Below are 21,686 nucleotides of genomic sequence, written 5' to 3' on the forward strand. Positions count from 1 at the left end.
GGAGTACATTACAGTTGTATAATGTGTAGGCTAAATATTCAAGTGAAGTAGAGCTGTACTTCATTACTGCACTGGAGGAGGGGCAAATTGATGCTCGCAGGCTAATGGTGAACTTAGTGAATTGGGCAATTTTAAAGTTGCTATGAGGAACTTTTGGTTTGTGTTGATTTTGGTGCCCCCTGTGGACAAAGCCGTACCTCTTATCTCTTTGCTGATTTTGTCCTGTACATGCTTGAGAGGTGGTTTTAAAAAATAAAAAATCTCATTCTGCTTTCTTTAACAGTCATATGCATCACTCACTTTAAATCTTTGCCCTGGAAAATGTACACAAAGGCAGCGTACAGTTCATCACTTCATCTGACACCTACTGCAGCTTCAGCCATTAAAAATAACTATATAGAAATAATCAATCTTGTCGCTGATGGTCTGGTTTTCTTTTGTGGGTCATATAGAGTAATCAGAATTAATTTCAGTCTTTTTCATAACCAGTGGAAAAACACAGGGGCTTAAAGTATCAAACAAACACAAGATTTACATCTTTTTAAGCTCAAATTTGAATGCCACTTTAGGCTGGCTAAAAGCCATAGATTGCCATAGACTATCAGAAGTGAGATGGATTATGTATTGTCGCATAGGATAGACATGGAAATAGAAAGGGAACAAGGAAGGAAGTGGACAAGGAGGCAGTGAGGGGGCTGTGAGGGTGTTGGAACGGGACCTGCTTTGTTCAACAGTAGGGGAGGGCAGACGACCACAGTTGCTTCGCCTGCTCGAATCGTTTAATACCATCTTTCCGGGCGGACTATCCAGTCTTATCTTTGTCTAGCTGTGTTGTAACGTGTCTTTTAAATATTTGGGTGTGCTGGATTCTATCGAGGGATGTCAAAGCGAGTGCGAAGCAGAGAGGTCTGCGCTGATTGCAGTGCTCCGGGTAGGATGTCAAACGAGCTAGCTTTAGCTGCCTAGCTAACCAGCTAGCCCTTACTACAACTAACGCTCAGTTAGCGAATCTAGTTGACGTTAACAAACGCTGATAACTAGTTATCAATTAGCTGGGTGGCTACTTGTTGTGTTTGTTTATTTTCTTCTTGTGAATTGTTTTTAAAAACATGCCATGTCTTAGTTTTATCAGTGTTGTTGACATTAAGTTGAATCTGAAAACTATTTGCTTGAATTGTCAAACGTTTGGTTAGCTTAATCAGAAAAATGCTTAATTAGTTAACTTGCTAAGACCAACTTAGCTATCGTTACTAATAACAGTTAGCTCGGGTTGTAGCACAACAGACCCACGCCTTGTTGCATTTGTGATTTGGGGTTTGTCGAAGGCATTAGGAAGAAACTACCCTGGAGGTGTTGCCGCTGCTTACTAGCGAATATCGTGGTCCAGCTTGAATCAATTAAATTACCATAACTGGTTCAACCTAATGTCATGTTTAAGTTAGTTTTTGCCATTTAAAGACTGCTATGTTAACAAACATTTGCATCTTATTCTAGAGCCACGCTGGGCCTCTGTTAACAGGGGTGTGTTAATCTGCGATGAGTGCTGCAGCATCCATCGAGGTCTGGGGCGACACAGCTCTCAAGTCCGACATCTGACTCATTCTTCGTGGCCATCCTCTCAGCTACAGGTGAGGAGACGGGGACACACAACCCACACTTATACAAAGAGCAATCTATATATGACTGATAAGACACTGGTTGTACAATCAGTGACAAGAGGACAGCATAATTACATATAATTTACATGGTTTCAGGTAAAGCGTTGTGGTTTTATGTTGTAGATGGTCCAGACGCTGTACGGCAATGGAGCTAATTCCATATGGGAGCACAGCCTTCTGGATCCTTCCTCCTCAACGACTGGGAAGCGCAAAGCCAACCCCCAGGACAGAGTGCAGTAAGTGCTCTTGTGAATTTTCATGTGTCAGAGCTGATTTAGGTATGCTTCTTTGCACTTTATTAAGGTCTATTGGCAAAATTGATTTTCATAGTTAAGGTCAGTGAACATGCATAATTGGCTCTCTGAACCATGGACAAGACTCGTGGCCAGTTGGTCCCAAGTAACCTCAAGAAATCACTGGTTGATCTTGATGATACAATAAAATGAATTACATACAAGCTGCAAAATCCAAATCATGTTAGCTGTATGGGATCAGTGACGTTTTGTTTTGAATGACCATGCATGAAAGCTTATTTAAATGTATTTTAACAAGCAGTGTTTACTGTGACACGTAGCCAAAAACAAAATGAGAGCTGTGATGGAGTCGCCCACATCCACTGCCAGGTATAAACACTGTGTAGGTCTCGTGTCTGGCTAGCAGAGTAACGATAAACAGTCAGCCACATATAAACACAACCCTGCTCACACTTGGAGCTAATGCATTCAATCACCAGACGACACGCAGAGACAGACGCAGAGATTAGCCATTGAACCAAACAGGAGGCAGCTCTCTTGATCTCAAATCAAAAAGTTTCAAGATCAATGTTACCTTATTGGGTTTTACCACCACAGGAACCATCACAGGGGACTGTAAACGTTTTAAGCACTAAGTAAACCAGGGCTAAATTTAGTTCCTGTAGGACAGTTCCAGGTATTATTAAAGGTCTTTCTTGGCTTGGGGAGGAGAGACTGGCGTGTTCAGGGGATGTACTCATGTTGGCTGCAGCTGCGACAACTTCCTCCATTCACAAAACAAGGAAGTATGCTCGTATTGACATTAGATCATTGGGACAAAGTTAGTCTTTGTCACCGGCTCCCCTCTAATTTAAATCACTGTTCCATCCTCTGTCTGGAGATCACCAGAGACAAAGTTAAAATGACAGTAAAAGAAGATAGATATACTGTCTGATTTAGATATATTTAGATTTAGATATGTTATGAATTAGAGATAGACCGATATGGTTTTTTCAGGGCCGATACTGATACCGATTATTAGTAGTCAAGGAGGCCGATAACCGATATTTGGAGCCGATATTAATTTGCAGTAAAAGTGAAAATATTGGCGTCAAAATTTTGAATAATACAAACTCCAACACTTAACTTTGTTTAAATACCTTTAAGCATATGTTTATTAAACAAACAAACAAAAAGCGCAGGGAGTTCCCAGGGTCAGCAGCATCTCTTATAAAGTTAACTGAAAATTTAAATAAATAAATAAATAACTTCCTGAAGTTTTGTAAAGTAAATAAAACAAAGTTAAATAAAATTTGCAAAGAAATGAACTTTTTCTCCTCTCCATCGTGTGTGTGAGCACTCTGCACTCTTATCGGCCGTCGGATTAAAAAAAAAAAAAAAAATGGCCGATATGCGTCAAAATGCCGAATATCGGCGCCGATAATCAGCCCGGCCGATAATCGGTCGATCCCTATTATGAATGTTGCTTGTCTTAAATAAACAAAGGTGATCGTGTGATCTTAGAGAGATGTGAAAAAAGCAATGGTGGTGAAGATTTCCAGTTTTGCTTGTTTAAGATGTAAACATAATTTTTTGTTTCCAGTCCCAACAAAACAGAGTTCATCAAGGCCAAATATCAGATGTTGGCGTACGTGCATCGGATGCCTTGTCGGGAGGATGACAGTGTAACCGCAAAAGACCTCAGCAAGGTGAGACATTGATTGGGGAACCAACTGTGTTGTGGTGAAATCTTCTTTTAACTTTGGTGTCTGACTTCTTCCCATAAACTTCAGAAACGGTCTGACCTTTTTATAGACTGATATTTTGTATTCAAGACGGCTGCGACACACTGCCACTCACATTTCCTGTACTGGTCACGCTGGGGCTATGAATATCAAGTAGTTTAGGAGGCTGTCTGACCCCAGCTCTTGCAGCTACTGCCTCGATTTCACACTCCTCTTGGATTTGTGCTCTGAATCCTCTATTATCTCTCCCAAATAACTAAAGGACAAGCCGGATTACATTCATATTAATACAAAGGTCCTTTGAAAACCATGTCTTTTACGAAGACTTTGCTGTTAATAATGCTGCCATAATCTGGCATTGCTGTATGTGCAGCCCCCTTGGTGTATCCCCCACTTGCAATGTTCTCAATCTCAAGATGACTAATCAAGTAACTCAGTGTAGTAGTGAAGCCTATCAAACTACTTGTCCATCTCTTTTTAGCAACTCCATTCAAGTGTTCGGACTGGGAATCTGGAGACCTGCCTCAGACTCTTATCTTTGGGAGCACAAGCCAACTTCTTCCATCCTGTAAGTGCAACGAAACAAAGCAAGAACATATTAAAAATGTTTTTTAAGTTGACACAATACTAACTGTGTGTGTTGGTTTGTTTTGGGGGACAAAAGGAGAAAGGAAACACCCCACTACACATAGCAGCAAAAGCAGGACAAGTGTTACAAGCAGAGCTGTTGGCAGTTTATGGAGCTGATCCCGGCGCTCTGGACTCCAGTGGGAAGACTCCTATTGATTATGCAAGGTAAATGCATACATACTCACCCTTTTATACCTTATATCTGTTAACTGTGATTTCTGGTTAGCATTATGAAAAGATCTCATACTATAAAGAAAACAAACTCAACCACCAGCAGCTGGTCTGTTGTTGTGGTTCATATGACTAACGTGCAGTGTGGCTGCAAACAGCCCGTCCCACTGGTTGCTGTACCACAGGAAATGATACACATCCTTTGGAGACTGAAGCATGTTCTTTGACACAAACTCTTGTGTGAATTAACATTACATTTATATGATGAGCTGTGAAATAGAAAGGAAACTAGTTGAAAGTTTTTATGGTTTAAGGCAGACATTGTTGGAACTTGGGGAAAAAAACAGTTGCAAGATGAAATATCTAAAATATTTAGCATACCTTGGACAACAATGAGCATTAGAAACAGACCCTGTGGCATTATGTTAGCCTGACTAATTCAATAAGAGCATGACGGAGTGGAGCAAGAAGGAAGGACTCTGTAGCACCGAGTGCAAACTAAGTCAGCTTGTGAAGCTTTGCAAACATTGGTACGAATACCAAGAAAAAACAGAATAAAAGCTGCTTCATGTTATTTATTGGAATACATATATGAAAGAAACAGTTTAAGAGGAAGACATCTACATTGCACAGCGATACAGAGCCAAAGGGTAGCTCAGTCCTGGTACGGACTAACCATGGAGTTGGGGCTGGTAGCTGGAGAGGTGCCAGCTCCTGCTGCTCTGGGCGCATGCCCATGTGCAGCCCCCTCACTCTGACATCTCTCCATTAATTCATGTCCATAAGGTCGTGTTTGTGCATGTGTGTATTTCAGGCCTATGTGTGCACTAACACAGTGAAAAAAATGAATTATTAAAGCGTGTCTTCTTCTTCTAAGGAATTCTTGTCTTGACTTAAAATGCCCTTTAGATCCACTCTCTTTACTTAGAAACCGAGCCACCAAATCAGCTTACATGACAAATGCATTTGTTTTAGCCTGTGTAAAATGCTTTCTGATACGTGACCTTATATTCCTGATCTGTGCAGGCAAGCAGGGCATCAGGAGCTGGCAGAGAGGCTGGTGGAGATCCAATATGAACTCACTGACCGGCTAACATTTTACCTTTGTGGAAGAAGACCAGGTAAGCAGCATGCACGTTGCATTTAGGTGCTTTTTTGAAAGATTTTTTTTGTCTAATAATTACTCTCTTTCATGAACTTGTTGTTTTGTAGATCACAGAAACGGGCAACACTTCATCATTCCACAGATGGCAGACAGGTAACAGCTCTGTTTCAATCATTGTGGAATTTATTTGACATCTTGTTTTGCACAAAAAAACTTAAACCAGGTGATTCAATCAGCTCCGACAAGTCATATGTTTTACTTTTGCAATGTTATTTTCTCCAATGCTGCGTTCTTTTGATGGATTAGAAACAAGTAAGTACGTCTGTTATGTGTGCCGCTGTGCCTCTCTTTGTTTGTGTGGAAGTTTAAGCAGTATGTTCATTATTTTTGTTTCCGTTCACAGCAGCCTGGATTTGTCCGAGTTTGCTAAAGCTGCAAAGAAGAAGCTCCAGTCGGTGAGTTGAGGTTTAAACTTGTCATATTAAGTTGCTATTAAATTGTTAAAAAGTTTTACTTTAAGTGTTTTGTTGTGTTCCAGCTAAGTAACCATCAGTTTGAAGAACTTGCTATGGATGTTTATGATGAAGTCGACAGAAGAGAAACAGACGCAGGTGAAATTTTAACTATTCTACATTTAGAACATGTAATGCTTTTTATACCTGCATTTTAATTTGTTATGTAATTTTTGTACAGTGTGGTTGGCCACTCAGAACCACAGCACACTTGTCACAGACACCACAGTTGTGCCTTTTCTGCCTGTCAATCCGGAGTACTCGTCAACCAGAAACCAGGCAAGTGATCGCACCTATGTTTAGACTTCCTTTAATGTGCGACAGCTTGATCTAACAGTGCTGCCTTATTGTCTCCTTTTTTGCATTTTGACACATGTGTTTCCTCAGGGTCGTCAAAAGCTGGCGAGGTTTAGTGCTCATGAATTCGCCACTCTGGTTATCGATATTCTCACTGATGCTAAGCGGCGTCAGTGGGGAAATTCCTGCGAAAGTCCCAAAGGTATGAGACAGGTTTCAGTTTTTATATGTAATGGGCTTTCAATTCTCTCTGTACCGTACATGTGTGGTCTCAACTATGTAAACCACAATTAAAGGCATAAGCACTCTTGACAGTATGAAGAGGTGCTTGTGCAGAAATGTCACCAAACTTTAGGGCTTTAATAATCAAAAATGTTGCCTTCTATAAATCACAGCAAACCACATCAGAGCCGGCGTTCTCACATGTTTATACTCAAGTCACTTTGTTAGCACTAATGAAGAAGAAGTACTGACATTTGGATTCACTCAACAACAAAAAAAACGCCTTCCTTAGCTATTTGATTCACACAGCTGCCTGTAGCGAGAAGGACTCACTCTTTGATCTGCTGCTCTCTCTTCAGATAACGTGGAGCTCATCCTTCAGGGAATAAACAGTCACCATAACAGTGAGAGCCAGGACAACGACCAGCCGGATTACGACAGCGTGGCGTCAGACGAGGATCCAGTGCAAGAGGCCACCTGTGGGGACAGCAGCAACGACAGGAGGACCAAGGTGGGTGTTTTATACAACCTGCTACGATCAAGATTCTTAAATACATTTTGCTTTCCTTTTAAACTGATTAAATCCTAACCTTTATGGCATTTTCTTCTGCAGAGCTCAGAGTCGTCTGACCTCTCCGATGGACCAATCACAGTGCAGGAATTCATGGAGGTAAAGACCGCCCTCACTGCGTCAGAAGCCAAAATACAACAACTTCTAAAAGTCAACTGTCATCTGAGTGAGGAGCTGCGGATGATGCAGAGCAAGGTCAGTAGACTCGCATGTGATTGTGAGAGTTGTACTGCAGATTTTTAATTTGTTGCAATATGTAATGTTTTTAAAACCAATAACCCCCCATATTTAAATTTCCTTTGCTTAAATTAGATGTTAGCACACATTTATGATTTAAGATTAGATGTCACTTTGTTGAAAAAGCCACTGTCAGTCAAAGCTAGTGTTCTCTGTAATCTATAGAAGCAATAATATTTGAAGTTGGCGCCATAGCTGTGGAGAAAGTTGTACCAACAGCTCGTCGTTTCGCCCATTCTACATTCCTACAACACCCAGCGTGCATTGCGCCCCTCCCTCTGAAAGGAACGGCCCAGCCATAGACACTGGAGTGAACTATTACCGTTTAGCTGCAGGCAACGGCTCAGAGCGGTACAGAATCCGAAATACGACAAGAATATACCGGTGGATCGCCTCAAACATCTTCAGGTCTGCAGTCTACATTTCAAACCTGATGATTTTAAAGGAGACATGACATCGGAGGCGGGCGTCCTAGATTGAGGAAGTGTAGTTTAACAAGCTCCCTGGACTCCGCCAGGTTTTCCAGGGCCCATTGGAGAAGCGGATAGCGTCCTCCAAAGGCACAGAGCCAAATTGATTTTTTTCTACCATAATGGCATTAGCTCCCCATAATAGCATGATAGGACTGAGGTTGAAAATTGGTAAACTGGCCCTTTAATGGCTTCTGCCTCCTCTCTGATACTTGTTATGTTTGAAGCCTTACTTTCCTCTCAACTCTAAAACATCTTGTGTTAAAATTCGACTCTGTATCTGCAAGACTTGATCCCTCTGCGTGTTAGACATTGAGTAATTAGATTTCCCCCACATGAATGATTAAATGATGTTCAGGTCAGGCCTGTTGGAGGTAACATTTTAATTGGATGAAAATAACCTCAAAGGTCATAACTCAATCATTTTTATACTCTCATCTCTTAACTACTAGTGTTACAGAGAAGAGTGCTGCTATGATTCTGGAACGCTGCAAAATTCCTGTGGTAATAATTAACAATCACCAGACTTCCTCTGGTATGCTATTCATTAAGAAACAGATCGGATGTTGTAGTTCTTTGTGCTGTAAGACAGAGTGGGGATTCAGAGTCAGATTTCCATGGTGGCCACAGAGGACTTTATGATGCATCATTGTAAATACACAGAACCATCAAACAGCCAGTCAACAAAGTTTCAGTGTAGTGTGAGTGATCAACTCTGTGCTCGACTGTTGCATGAAATCACTGACACCTCCAGAAGAGCAGTTTCAGGCGTTAGCAGCACACTACTGATCTATATGTTTTTATTACTGGAGCATCACGTCACTCACTTCCTTATTTCTGAGAAGTACTAAAGTAGAGTGTCCTATTTAGCCCCACTGGTACTTAGACATGCATGTTTTACTTCCTCCTCTGTTACGATTTCTGCCACCAACTCTAATACCACAGAGACACTTTGCAGAAGTTTCAAGAAACCAGTGTTAATTTTGGCAGCTATTTTAGGTTTAGTCTTGGCTTTAGATGAAAATACTTATTAGTTTTAGTCTAGTTTAAGTCGACAACAACTCAAAACATTTTAGTCCCCTTTTAGTCAATAAAAAGTCGTCACATTTGAGTCATTACTTTTAGTCAAAACTTTTTCTCTCTTGAGAAAATACAACTCCCCTCCAGTCTCCCTCTTTTCGTTTTTACCCGTTTGCTTCAGGTAAAATGAACACTTTAAATGCTAGCAGATCATCCATACAGCCAAAGAAAGATGATGACACAGCATTTAAGCACACTGGATTACATCTTCATGCTTGGTCCTAATTTCCTGCCGAGCCCGTTGAACACGGCTGGTGTTGCAGCTAAAACGCAGATACTGAAATTGATGAGTCTGTAGGTATTTAATTCAGATTAAATGATTCGAATTCTGTGTGGGCAAATAGGCCTACTAAAGTTATTTTTCATGCATTGTTGATCAACGCTTCGGACCTAGCTGCCGTTCCTGACTATACAACTGTGTCATCATTTAAGACTTATACCATGTGTAGTTGTTGCATTAGAAATAAACGGGAGGCACTGAGAGTGTATTGGGTGATAAAATATATTCATTCATTTACGTAGCAGCAGCAGCAGCAGCAGTAGTAGTGTTGGTTTTACCGTAATAACTTTTATATATTCATCATCACACTTAATTAAACAGCTGATGATCGCTCCTTTTTGTGCGGAAGAAGCGTAAAACGGCCCTTTTTCTCAAATTGTTCTTGGACAGAAATCTGTATTTGTACATTAGTTTCAGACTTTGTAAAAGTGTTCTACCACTTGTAAATGTGTTTTTTAAAATGTACATTTGTTTTGTCTTTGGTAAAAGTGTTTTGCTTTTGTAATTTTGTTTTCTAAAATGTAAAAATGTTTTCCAGAATGTAAATTTGTCTCAAGCTTTTGTCAAAGTGTTTCAGACTTTGTAATTTTGTTTTGCACTTCAGGGCCACCGTACATTGACGCTCAGATTTCTGATATCTGATATCAACCCAGTCTGTCCATATTGGTTTCTTACAGGCAAAACTAACTACAGGATCATTCCTTCTGAGATCTAATTAAATAATTTCTATTCGCCTTTAGCCCACAGCACCTAATAATGTTACCACATGTATCATTTAAGGAATAGACCAATGTAGCATGCTGAGAAAATATATAGAGCATAAAATAGGTTTGTCAGTTTTGGGAAATGGCAGCTTTAAATGTGGTTTTCTCAAAGTAATCAGCAGCCATGCTCTTTCTATCTTCAGCTGGCTGAGAGACAGTTTGAACACAATGCTCTGCCTCCTCCTGCTGTTTGTGTGCTGACAAAAGAGGTCTTTCCACTTGTCCTCACTCTTCTGGCACCTACTAAAACCTTAGTTGCTAACACAGTGGGACCCCAACACTTACACAACCCCTTTTATAAGTTAACTCATTACTTTCAGTGTTCATGTTTTGTGTGTTGTCACATGCAGACACATTAACTTAAGAGGAGCAAGCGTTAGGCAACACTAGTTTGTGTAGGCCTGGTTGTACTGACCTCTGTCTGCCCTAGATGTCTCTGCCCTTGGGGCTTTAAAGGTTTTGTACTTCCTCTTATAACACACAAGTTAGTGTTTTGACTTTATCTAGCTAATAAAATGGACTTTAAGTAGTTACGCAGAAAGCAGAACAAGTCGTGTTTCCCATGCTATTTTTTTTAGCCTCTAATAATGTTCATGTAAATAAGGGCAACTACATGTGCACTACAAGTTCTCAAGGGGTCAAACTTCAGGAGCTGCTGTCAACACTCGGTGTCAGCATTTCTTTTGTCGAAGCAGCAAACGTTTTGTTGTGAGAAAAACTTTGAAGAGAAACCAAAAACACGAGATGAACTCAACTTACAGGATGCTTTTCTCCTGCAGGCTGAGCTGTACTCTATTATTGATGTCTGGCAGAGCTTTTGTAAGGAGATCACCCCCAGCTCGAGTGAACTGAAACGTGTTTTGTACTTTTCAGCTGAGCACCCTGCAGACTGAAAACACGACGCTGAAATGGCAGCCCCCCAGCGGACAGCAACACCCCCAGGGGCCCTGCGGTCGACACCCGCCCCGAGGAGGCCGCGCCATGTCCATGTACGAGACGGGCTCTACACCGAGGCAGTTCCCCCACCGAGCGGAAACGGCTCGGCATGAGGACGGAGTCATTTTACAGCCTTTCCCGACCAATGTAAGCACACAAGCACCAATGTTCCTGCTGGATTGTCCTCAACAGACAAAACAATGATGCCTGGCTTGGGGCTGGTGTTGGTTTTTCATTCATTCATTCAATCATTCGTTCATTGCATCTCAATAGAGTATGCTCAACTTGGTTTGACCCCTTTCTAGATTGGGAGGGGTCCTTTGGGGACGGCTGCTTCCTCCCTCCCTACCTTCCCCTCTTCCCTGTCCTGGTCGTGGGATGAGAGATCTCGAAGGGTTAAGTACTGAAGTACTGAAGGCGGTGAAAACCGTCACGCTGCTTGACCCCACAGTCTTCTCTATCCTGACCTGTGTCTTTAAACTGCTTCGTATCAGTTTATCGCCTGCCTGCCTGCATGCACCGCAGTGCCTCCGCTTCAGTTCAGTCATCTGAACAACTGCAGCTTTTTTATCCACAGAGAACTCAGCCTGAGTCAGTATCCGAAGTGGTGAAGAAATGTACCAGAGAGAGCTGTTTGAATGATCAGTCATTATTTGTCTATTGATCCAAAGTTTGTCAGGATTTCTCCGCATTTACTAATTGCATCCACCGCAGTTCGCACTATGTTCCACCACAATGACGTTGTCTTTTTCTCTTCAGCTGCTTCAAAACCTGAACTGTGAACCTGAGTGTCAGAAAAGCATGATTCTGATTTATATGTGCCACTGCAATATCTTAATCATACTGTATATAGTGGAGTTGATTGATGGTAACTGACTGATGTCTCTATAGGGCTGTAGTCTGGAGGGACAGAGTATGATGCTGGAGAATGATTACGACACCACGCCAAACCACTCTGAACTGGAGGACACTGGGTAAGAACATTCACAGAAACTTTGTGCATTTCAAAAGAAGTGTGTGCGTAGGAAGCAGGACTAATATCGGTTTGACAGGAACAGTTTAAACCGTCTGGCTGTACAGCAGAGGACAGAAGTTTACATGTTAGGACTAACTTATGTCTATGTCTTATGCTTATGTGTTAACTGGCATAAACCAGTTAACACATAAGCAAGAGCCAGTGTGACATCTAGCTCTGGTTGTTCTTCTGCAATTAACGAACATGTAGTGTTGATTATAGTCACTGCTACTGGCTGTTTGGTCAGTGTTGTAGATGAATGGATACAGTGTAGAGTGTAGTACACTAAAACCTAATTTTATGTTAACTACTCGGCTGTTTTCGTAACAATAACTGTAAAATTCGGCGTATTAGACGCACCTTTTTTTCATCTAAAAAGTGGGCTGCGTTCTTTATACCGGTGCGACCAATATACCAGTATAAAATGCAGTCAGAGGTGTTTTATTGTGTTACGGTATTTTACCCAGATGATGGCGCTATAAGTTAGCTTAGCTGTCACGACCACCAGTGCAGCCGCCACCCTCACAACAATCACCGTTAATGTTGGCTGCTAGCTACCGCACCAGTAGTTAGCAGGATTGCAAACTAGACTCAGCTTAAACAAAAACAAAAAAATAATTGAAATAGTGTTGAAATAAGTTGAATACACGTTTTTATTAATAAATAGCTATAGCAAAACTTTTTCCTTCTGAGATACTGTCAAAAACAGCGTCTTATATTCCAGTGCGACATATGTTCTGGATTTTACGGTAGGTTTCAAATTAAAGTAGGAATTGCATTGTGTTCCAGCCTTAAAATCTGCTGCATCGTTGTATTTTTAAATAACAAACCACAATTTTTTAGCTTAATTCAATGGAACAATTCTAAGCTCTTTATCCAAACCCTGTAAAAGTATATAAACCTGACTTTCTGAGCTGCAAATGCATAGAGCACTACACTGGGATAAAGCTTTTGTTTTTTATTTTTCATGTATAGCAGCCCTCCGCCAGCCTCTGACGCAGGGGAGCCGGGGGAGGAGGGCGAGGAAGATGCCACCCTGCCATGCACCGAGGACGTCATCTGTAAGACGGAGCAGATCACCAAGAACATACAAGAGCTTCTGAGAGCTGCCCAGGAGACCAAACATGAAAGGTAGTTTATGGTTCATGAATAATTAGCCGTCTCACATTCCCAAAATGTTTATGATTTTATTTCTCTTAAAATAGTTAAACTGTGTCAGGCTACAAATGAACCATTTCTGTTTGTCTGACCTTCTTCCTGTCCTTATGAGGGGGGGTACATGATGTTTCATCCTCTGTCTCAGCTGGTTCTAGGTCAGTGGTTTTCAATAGTTGTCCTCGGGGACTAAGTCCCTGCTGGCTTTAATCCTTCATAGCCAGCTACCACTGACTGATGTACTCACAGCGAGTTGCAATTTTGAAGTCCTGTAGTAAACCAGCAGCACTCTGGTCCCTAAGACCAGCATTGAGCCGCAAACACTGACCCCGGTCCTTGAAGCTGTTTGTCTGCTGGGGGGGAGGCCTTGTGTCTTTAAGTGCAGCTGACAGGAAACAAACGCCACATGACCGCATACCCCTGTGACCTTTAAATCCACAGTGGGTTTGTTTAGTCAGTGAGGTTCCTGCAGTCAGCCATGTTTTAATTTCCTGTTTTTTTTTCTATTATACTTAATTATACTTTCCAGTTTTTATCATTATGTGGAGTTTTAACCATTTTACATTATTGTAGGTATTATTAGTCAGAAGTAGGAGCAGATTTGGCTTGGTATGTTTTGGTTTACTTGACTGGTGAAGTAATATTATTATATTAATATGAAACCATTCACTTATTTCCAAGGTATCGTTGGTCTAAAATTGGCTTTCACATCCAGATTTTTGGCTTCCTCTGTTTGGATATTAGTGTGTTTGACGGAACTGAACTGCTTTCAGTCTCTGTTTAAGTCATGATATAGATCTGGTGTCACTTAAATTAAAACTGTTTCCATCATATTTACTTTTGGCACAAGGCATATTAGGTTATGCTCTTTGTTTAGTTTAATAAGGAATGTTTGCGGTAGCTGCTTCGCGTCGACGCTTGGCACAGTTGTGATCGATCATCCATTCATCCGTGTGTCTCCCTCTCCCGCAGCTTCCTGCCTTGTTCAGAAAAGATCTGCGTGGCTGTGACTGAGATGGCCGCGCTGTTTCCCAAGGTAAGACGACTCCTGCCAACAGATTGATGTCCCTCCCCCGAGCAATTATGGGATTTGGTGTTGGTTTAGATTCCCCTTGGGTGTTTTCCAACAGACTAGTTTGGATAGGGAAGGTCTCATTATGTTTACTATATACTGGATTACTTTGTTTATGTTGACTCACGCCTCACTAGTCCCTTATCAAGTCTCCATCATCCCTCCTTTTCTGTGTCAGAGGCCGTCCTCGGAGACCGTGCGAGGGTCTCTGTATCTGCTCACATCGAGCGCCAGCAGGCTCCACGGAGAGTGCCAGAAGGCTGCGGATCACAGCCCCTGCCCGGCGGACATCCAGCTGGTCACTCAGCAGGTCATCCAGTGCGCCTATGACATTGCCAAAGCTGCCAAGCAACTTGTCACTGTGACAACCAAAGAAAACAACAACTAACCAAAACCCAAAGACATTCCTGATACACCGAAAAGACAGTTTGTCAATGATGCTAATATTTTCCACTTAATCAGTGTTAACACCATTTATTTTGGCCCATATTAATCAGTGTAAGCATTCACATACATTCCTCGAGTTGTCCTTTAAACTTAGATGCACCGTGCAAAGTTAGGGATCAATCAATATGTGTTTATTTATTTAGTTTTAATAGGAACACAAACACATAGATAACAGTTTAATCCACTAACATTTAAGTGCAATGTCGTGTGTGTGTGTATACAAAACGTATAGAACAAGCAGTTGAGCCTTCTACATTGTACGTCTCCCCATAGAGGTCGGATCAATATTCAGTAGATGGACCTTACTCCACACCAGTGACATCAGTCTTTCCCTTAAGCCATTTTAAGTGTTTTAAAGATGCAACGACAGTATTTTAATCTTGAATCATGGTGATGCCACTTACATAGAGTTCAAATGTTTGTTTAGTAAGCAAACTGTGATTATACGAACTAGCTGCAGTGCATTGAGCACCAGGCAAGGCCAGCAGTACAGAGAGAGTACACTTTTTATTCCATCCAGCAGGTGATTTCACTGTTCAGTCCCTCCGCTCTGGTTGAACATGTGTTAATAAGGTAGGTTTTGGAGTTCTAATGTTACAGCCATACTTCTGATGTTGTGTGTATGTGCGTGCAAGCGTGCGTGTGTGGGCGAAATCGTCACACAGACGGGCTCGACGGCCCCTGTGAAATCCATTTTGAATCAATTTTAATAGCATTATGCAAATATATAAGATGTATGTATCCATGTAATTCTTTATCAGAATAACCCAAATGCTATTTATAAACTGTATGTCATACCTCTAAGAAAAATATCAATGTTTATTTTCATAAGTTTTTGTTTGATGCTCCTCACAGACTAACTTTGTGTTCTGAGGTTTGGGACGTCTCGGCTGGCAGGAAGTTAAAGGCAAATGGTGATCTCTGTTTATTTGGTGTGGTGCTGTACCTCCAGTGTTTTAGATGCTACCTGTGGTCAAATACTTAACAGCTGTGGTTCACTATCACTGACAAGTACCTTTAATGTGCCCTAGGAGTTAGACTACCTGTTGTAGAGCCTGGGTCAAATGTGTCACTTATTGTTGTGAGCCAGATGTGTTCAAACCAGGGGTGGAAAGATGACTAGAAAACCCTGCACTATGTTGGTTATAAATGTATGTGGTTAGCATGACAGAATGCAACCGTAAGAATTTCCATTATAAACGTGCAACCACTGCCTCCAAGAACTACATTCAGTAATGATTTCTAAAGTACAGAGAGCCTATTCTTTATAAGAGAGTTTTATGAGAAGGCTGTAAAAGAGGTCATCGATGAGTATTAAAATGTCCTTTATTTATAGTACAAATTAATACACCATAAATATCTTAAGATTACGGTCCATGTGCTACTTTTTTGTGACCCTTTTAACTACATCTTTTGTTGAGTATGTTCCCCTTTTTTTGTTATTTGTTTGGTGGTCTGCATTTGTCCCTTGATTAGCCACCAATTACTTACTTTTCCCCTGTTTTTAAATTCATGCTTCCTTATGCGATATAACGTAACTTTGTTATTAACACCAGCCCCAATAGTATACTTGAAAATGCTAATATGTAGTATAGCAGTACAGCAAGTTATAACAGTTATGACGTCACTACACTCTTTAATATTCTTTATATTATCCGTCTAAAGTTTGCTAACAATAGCTAGTGATTGGGATGTACGATATTATCGGCACGTTATTGGTATCTGCAGATTATGACATTTTTCTGGCGATATATCCTGCCGATAAAACGCTTTAATAAAGCCGTAACTGCTCGATGAGTCCCTAAAAAAAGAAAAGAAAATATCAATTCCATTACAGAAGTGATGTTCTCTGCAGTTAGGTGGTAAATAAAACATGTGCCTAATATATCAGGAATTGGAAAATATCGGCATATCGGATATCGGCAAAAAATCCAATATCGTGCATCCCTATCTAGTGGTCATATTAGACCATGCAAGAGTTTTGGAAAAACCCTTGAGTGTAATGAATTGAGCTATGGTGCAATTTATTATGGAAAGAATGTGTTATTTCTTCTTTTAAAAGTTACATAGTCTGGTTTTAAATCTTCATTTTTATCAAGATCAACTGAGAGGACCAAGATTGACTAACACTACGTATAGCCTACTAACCCAATCAAGTCCCCTACATCTTTTCATTGAAATTCTTCTCAAATTAAAGTAAAAATACTTTTTTTTAATAAAGATTAAGCGCTACTTTTTAAAAATACACGCCTGGACTTCCCCCTTACACTAATAAAAGTGCGAGTATTCAGTAACTCTCCACCCCTGGTTCAACCTGACATTTAATCCTCTGTAACTTTAAGCCTACCGCTGCCTCTGTGGTCGAAACAATCTCTACCTTAGGTATAATAAAGTATTATTCATACCTCAACTCGCCTTTTGTCGTGTTCGTGTGTGTTTTGTGAGCGGTTTTTCAACACGCCCATGTATAATTTCCCACCTGTTGGAGGAAGACGAAAGTGATAGGGGCTGGTGGCGCTTCCCCTCCCATCTGACAAGAAAAGAGTTCCGGGTTCTCTTCAACCGAGAGCCGCTCGCGACTGGTGCCTGTTCAAACGGCGGGAATATGTCTCATTTACTGGATAATCAATTCAAAGAGCTGCCTCCTGACAAGTCGATAGACACAAAGTTGTTCCTGGAGACTGTGTCTCATCTGCCATCATTTTTCGGTGAGTATACCTCCAGTTAAACTCGAAGAAACGCACACAGCGGTAGTGTTTGACGCGCTCGTGCTGTCTGTGGTTACGGTTCATACTAGGTTGACTTGTTCCACATGACATGTTTTTTTAAATGACTTGTCACCTGTCTGATAACAGGTCGTGGTAATTTCACACATAAACAGTAGAAGAGGAGCACCATTGGTCGTTGTGAACCAGCTGCAGCCTGTATAGAGACCCTCTTTGTTTACTCATTGAACAGAGCATACATTGACCTCATTGTGCCGTTAACTTACTATGCATTCACTGCATTTTTCACCCTCTGTTTACACCTAAATGCTGATCTGTATTCATCCTCCCATCTGAGCCAGGGACGTGTGATCAACTCATTCATTTTTTATGGCTTTGTTCTCAAATGTCTCTTTCTTTTTTAGACTGCCTTGGATCAAGAGTATTCACACCCATTAAATCAGATATAACTGGCAATATCACGGTAAGATACAGATCTGTCTGTGTATTTTTGTGCCTCTGCATGCTTTGATGTCTTTTCACGCCGCTTACTAGGCTTTTTAAACACGCAGCTCCTTCATGCAACCCTAAATGTAAATTTTTCAGAAAATTAGAGGAGTATATCTTAAGGATCCTGCAAAGTATGTGACCCTGCAGAGTATCCTGGAGGCCGAGCGAGAGGCCAATGCAGCAGAATGGCCTAAAGTTGGTGCAACATTAGCTCTGATGTGGCTGAAAAGGTGAGTACTCCCTGGACTTAATGTTATGTCATACTGTAGGTTGAACTTTAAACTGCTGAACTGAAGCAGAAATAATATTTTTTATGATATACTGGTTCTCTCCTGCAGGGGTCTCCGTTTCATTCAGATCCTGCTGCAGAGTTTGGCAGATGGAGAAAAGGACGAGAACAACCCCAATCTAATTCGGGTCAATGTAACCAAAGCCTATGAGCAGGCGCTGAAGAAATACCACGGGTGGATGGTTCAGAAGATTTTCAGTGTGAGGAAATCCTCTTTCCTTTTAGTCTCAATATTTTATTGTAATATGATATATTTTATATATAAATGTGTTCTTTTTTAAAGCTTTTGTTTGTGTTGTGTTAATGGATTGCAGAAAGGGGCATTTTTTGTATGGGGTTCCATTTGTGCCAAAATTATGTCAAATGCAAACTGAACATGTGACAAAACATTTGTCTGTGGCTATTTAACTTTAAACTGTACTGTTCAGTTGTAACAAAACTATGTTAACACTCCGCTTGTTTATGTCTGTTGCTCACCTGTTGGAACATTTGATGGAGTCAATTGAATTTTAAACTCCTCCTCTTTTGTGTTGTTGGTCTCCCTGACATTTGATACATGACTGTCGCTAGAAATTTCGTTCTGGTGTGTAGTTCCTTCTGGGGATGGACTGTGTTATGAATGTGAATGTTAAACTACAGAAGTCCTTAGCAGACATGCAGCCATACTTTCTGTTTTTCCAGTGATAACGGGTTATTTCTGGTTGTTTTCTTGAGATCTCGACTTACTTATCTCGTTATCACAAGATAACGACGTCAGATGGTCATAACTTGTATCCCCAGAGTTGTAAAAGCACAAAACGAACATAGAAACAGGCTTAACTTCCCTCATCAGTGTGGGCAATGGCAACATGTCCTGGTCTGTAATATCACAGTGTTGTTTTGTGTTTCTAGATTGGCGGAAAATTATCTCGTTATCACGAGAAAACCAGCTTCATTATCTCAAGATAATTGTCCAAACTAATCCGTTATAACGGGACCACCAGCTTTGTTTTCCAGAGATAACGAGAAAAATATGTCGAGATCTCGAGAAAATGGCCAGAAACAACTCATTATCACGGGAAAATGGAGTAAAAGATTGTATGGACGCGTGTCCGCTAAGGGCTTCCGTATTATTCTTACTTACTTCTAAACTTTTTTTTTTATTACACTTTTCATCTGATTACTTGTAAGGCTACCTTTGTTAAAAATTAGGTATAATTTTAAGTTGAATTGACAGACAAAGTTTAATAGCCATAGACAAATGTGGTTGTAGTTGTTTGTCACATGTTCAGTCAACAAAGGGAGTGCGCATGTGACATAATTTGGCACAAATGGACCCCAAACATTTTGTCTACCAGAAACACAATATTCTTTGACACCCTGTCCTGATCATGGAAGATCTTTCGTTTTCATCCATTACAGGCAGCGTTAGTTGCAGCTCCCTACAGATCCAACTTCCTCAAGGCTCTGTCCAAAGGAGAGGAAGTGAAAGAGGAGGACTGTTTGGCAAACGTGCGTCAGTTCCTGGTCAACTATACTCCCACTGTTGATGCCATCTACGAGATGTACACAAATATGAACGCAGAGCTGGACTACACTGTTTGATTCCTAAGGACATTACTGGACTGGATATGCAGCAGTGTCCTGCTGTATTATGCTGTCAGATAAGTCTGATTTTCAAAGGTTTTTAAAAGGATTGTTTTGTGTGGTATTTATTGCTTTAATTACGCCTTACTGAATATTTAATACTATTTGGTCTTTAAATCAAGCCTTAATTTAAAATGATTATAGCAACGTGATTGCAGGATTGTTACGGCAACGGTGCAGCTCTTATTCTTATGCAGAATGAAGTTTTTGTTTGGGTCGCTGCTATATTGTCTGACAATGACAGGTGGGTTTCACCTGCTCCATCAAGGGAAGACTGTTGACAACATGATCAGAAACCATGTCTGGTAATGCCTCACATTCAGACACCCTGTCTTCCCCTGAAACCCCAGATGTGATCTAGAATTCAACAGACCATTTCAGTTTTGTATTTGCAGCTGAAACCACGTCGTGCCTTATGTCAAATACTGAATGTTTTCAAATTAAGCACTGAATTAATTCATTATCAATTCTTTTTAATAATACCAAAAAGCTAAAGTTGTCTGCATGACAACTCCCCCGAGGGCTTCTCGTGTGTAGGACTGTTTGTCGTTGTTCAGTTAGAAGGTGTGGTCCTGTTAGATTAGTTTTGTGGTCTGTGTGTAACTATTTCTATCACAACTGACCTGACAACTTTCACACAGACATCACAATGTCAAACAATGTTTTAATTTCAGGTGACACCACATAAATCGCACATTTATAAATAACTTTATAATTAGATACAAAAGTTTCTGTATAAATACTTCTGTGCAGATTTGTTTGTGTGCTGTTTGTTTCTCATTTATCTACTATAATCATATTTTGCCTATCCCTTTATTACTAAAAATAAAAAAAAACTTGTTGCAAATGAGTTGAATTCTCTAACCTCACAGTTATAGTTCACGGTTCTTCCTCTAGGTGGCGATATTTACTTGCTTTTGTCTCATTGTTTTAATCACATTTGTGCTGCAGCGAGTAGATGGAATATTTGAAATAATGTTTCAATATGTAGACCAGCTCCAGTCTTTACTAACTGAGGTCTTAAATCACTCAAAACAGTTTTGATTTATGTCCTTTGTAATTTTGCAGCAGCAGCTTTGTGCTTCAGCACGGGCCATAATTTGATTTGGGCTCAGCAAAGATATTTTCCTGCTGCTTGCTTTAGAAAATGTAAATACAGTGAATTTTGAACATGATTTTTTTTCAAACATCAGCAGTAAATTAAAGGCAAACTCCCCCCTCTCTTCATGTGTCCTAATCCCCCACATCAATCAGCCTCCTCCTCTGCCCAGTCGTACTTATCTGAAGTGCGTCCCAGAGGCTGGAGTGGCTCTGGTTCCTCTCCCAGCGGAGACGAGCCTGGGCTAATCGTCTCTGAGCGAGCGAGGGGAGCATGTCTGTAATCCTGTAGGTTTATCAGCAGAGTGGCCTGGCCTGGCCTGACTGATAGATAGGATGGAAAAGCTCCAAGCGTAGCGGGGACACAATAGGCTAAAGACGGGAAATCATTTACGACAATGCCTCAATGACAAAGCCACTGACCTTTAACTCTGAAATATTTGTTATCTGCAATGAGGTAATCAATTGAAAATTGCAGTTCTATTCCCAACAGTGCATATAATGCCATTATTCACGCCTTCTAGGTTATTTGTTTTGTAATAGACTTCTCGAAATGGGCGTGCGTTTTATGTCTGTGGTGACCTAAAGCACATTATTGCTACAGCATCCAATTTAGGAGGATAAATGAAGCAAAATAAGAGGTGCAGGCAGGCGTGCTGCTAGGCATCTAAGATTAGCAATTCAATAGCTGGGTAATGGCAAACCCATTTCTACATGTGTGAACAGTAATATTGTAGTTGATTTATCTTCTAGAAAGAGTGCTTTTCATGCAGCAATATGAAATAAGAGAAGGCCTGTGCGTGGTTATAAACATATATATATTTCAGAGTGTTTAATAGCTTCCGCCTCAAGCGTTGG

The 21,686-nt window shown here is 40.7% G+C and overlaps 2 protein-coding genes across 3 annotated transcripts; both read left to right on the forward strand.

The window, feature by feature from the left end:
• Window positions 1-750: 750 nt before the first annotated feature.
• git2b (G protein-coupled receptor kinase interacting ArfGAP 2b) lies at window positions 751-16,995 on the forward strand. Of its 2 annotated transcripts, XM_069673518.1 has the most exons (20): window positions 751-931; window positions 1,495-1,628; window positions 1,782-1,894; window positions 3,495-3,600; window positions 4,118-4,204; window positions 4,301-4,431; window positions 5,464-5,558; window positions 5,650-5,695; window positions 5,946-5,997; window positions 6,081-6,153; window positions 6,236-6,333; window positions 6,442-6,553; window positions 6,933-7,084; window positions 7,187-7,339; window positions 10,849-11,058; window positions 11,217-11,306; window positions 11,803-11,885; window positions 12,902-13,057; window positions 14,054-14,117; window positions 14,332-16,995. In XM_069673518.1, exons 1-20 carry the CDS (start codon window positions 880-882, stop codon window positions 14,539-14,541), a joined length of 2,217 nt encoding a protein of 738 aa, XP_069529619.1. In that variant the 5' UTR covers window positions 751-879; the 3' UTR covers window positions 14,542-16,995. The 2 variants fall into 2 exon arrangements, with proteins under 2 accessions (XP_069529619.1, XP_069529617.1); XM_069673516.1 differs by lacking the exon at window positions 11,217-11,306.
• A 162-nt stretch (window positions 16,996-17,157) lies between these two features.
• On the forward strand, window positions 17,158-20,536 carry LOC138602249 (glycolipid transfer protein-like). Its single transcript, XM_069673690.1, has 5 exons — window positions 17,158-17,308; window positions 17,731-17,789; window positions 17,912-18,045; window positions 18,154-18,304; window positions 19,506-20,536. Exons 1-5 carry the CDS (start codon window positions 17,206-17,208, stop codon window positions 19,686-19,688), a joined length of 630 nt encoding a protein of 209 aa, XP_069529791.1. The 5' UTR covers window positions 17,158-17,205; the 3' UTR covers window positions 19,689-20,536.
• Window positions 20,537-21,686: the final 1,150 nt, after the last annotated feature.

Source organism: Semicossyphus pulcher, unplaced genomic scaffold, assembly GCF_022749685.1.
Source record: "Semicossyphus pulcher isolate SPU_LCO1_2020_fin unplaced genomic scaffold, fSemPul1.0.p SCAF_22, whole genome shotgun sequence".
NCBI classification, from domain to species: domain Eukaryota; kingdom Metazoa; phylum Chordata; class Actinopteri; order Labriformes; family Labridae; genus Semicossyphus; species Semicossyphus pulcher.

What these genes read in the sequence shown, in the direction of transcription:
- LOC138602249 (XM_069673690.1), top strand. Translation starts at nt 17,206, where the DNA reads ATGTCTCATTTACTGGATAATCAATTCAAAGAGCTGCCTCCTGACAAG. An exon ending in ATATAACTGGCAATATCACG is followed by an intron (nt 17,790 to 17,911) that starts GTAAGATACAGA and finishes TAAATTTTTCAG; the next exon opens with AAAATTAGAGGAGTATATCT. An exon ending in TGGTTCAGAAGATTTTCAGT is followed by an intron (nt 18,305 to 19,505) that starts GTGAGGAAATCC and finishes CATCCATTACAG; the next exon opens with GCAGCGTTAGTTGCAGCTCC.
- git2b (XM_069673518.1), top strand. Translation starts at nt 880, where the DNA reads ATGTCAAAGCGAGTGCGAAGCAGAGAGGTCTGCGCTGATTGCAGTGCT. An exon ending in AAGCCAACTTCTTCCATCCT is followed by an intron (nt 4,205 to 4,300) that starts GTAAGTGCAACG and finishes GGGGGACAAAAG; the next exon opens with GAGAAAGGAAACACCCCACT. An exon ending in TGCGGATGATGCAGAGCAAG is followed by an intron (nt 7,340 to 10,848) that starts GTCAGTAGACTC and finishes TGTACTTTTCAG; the next exon opens with CTGAGCACCCTGCAGACTGA.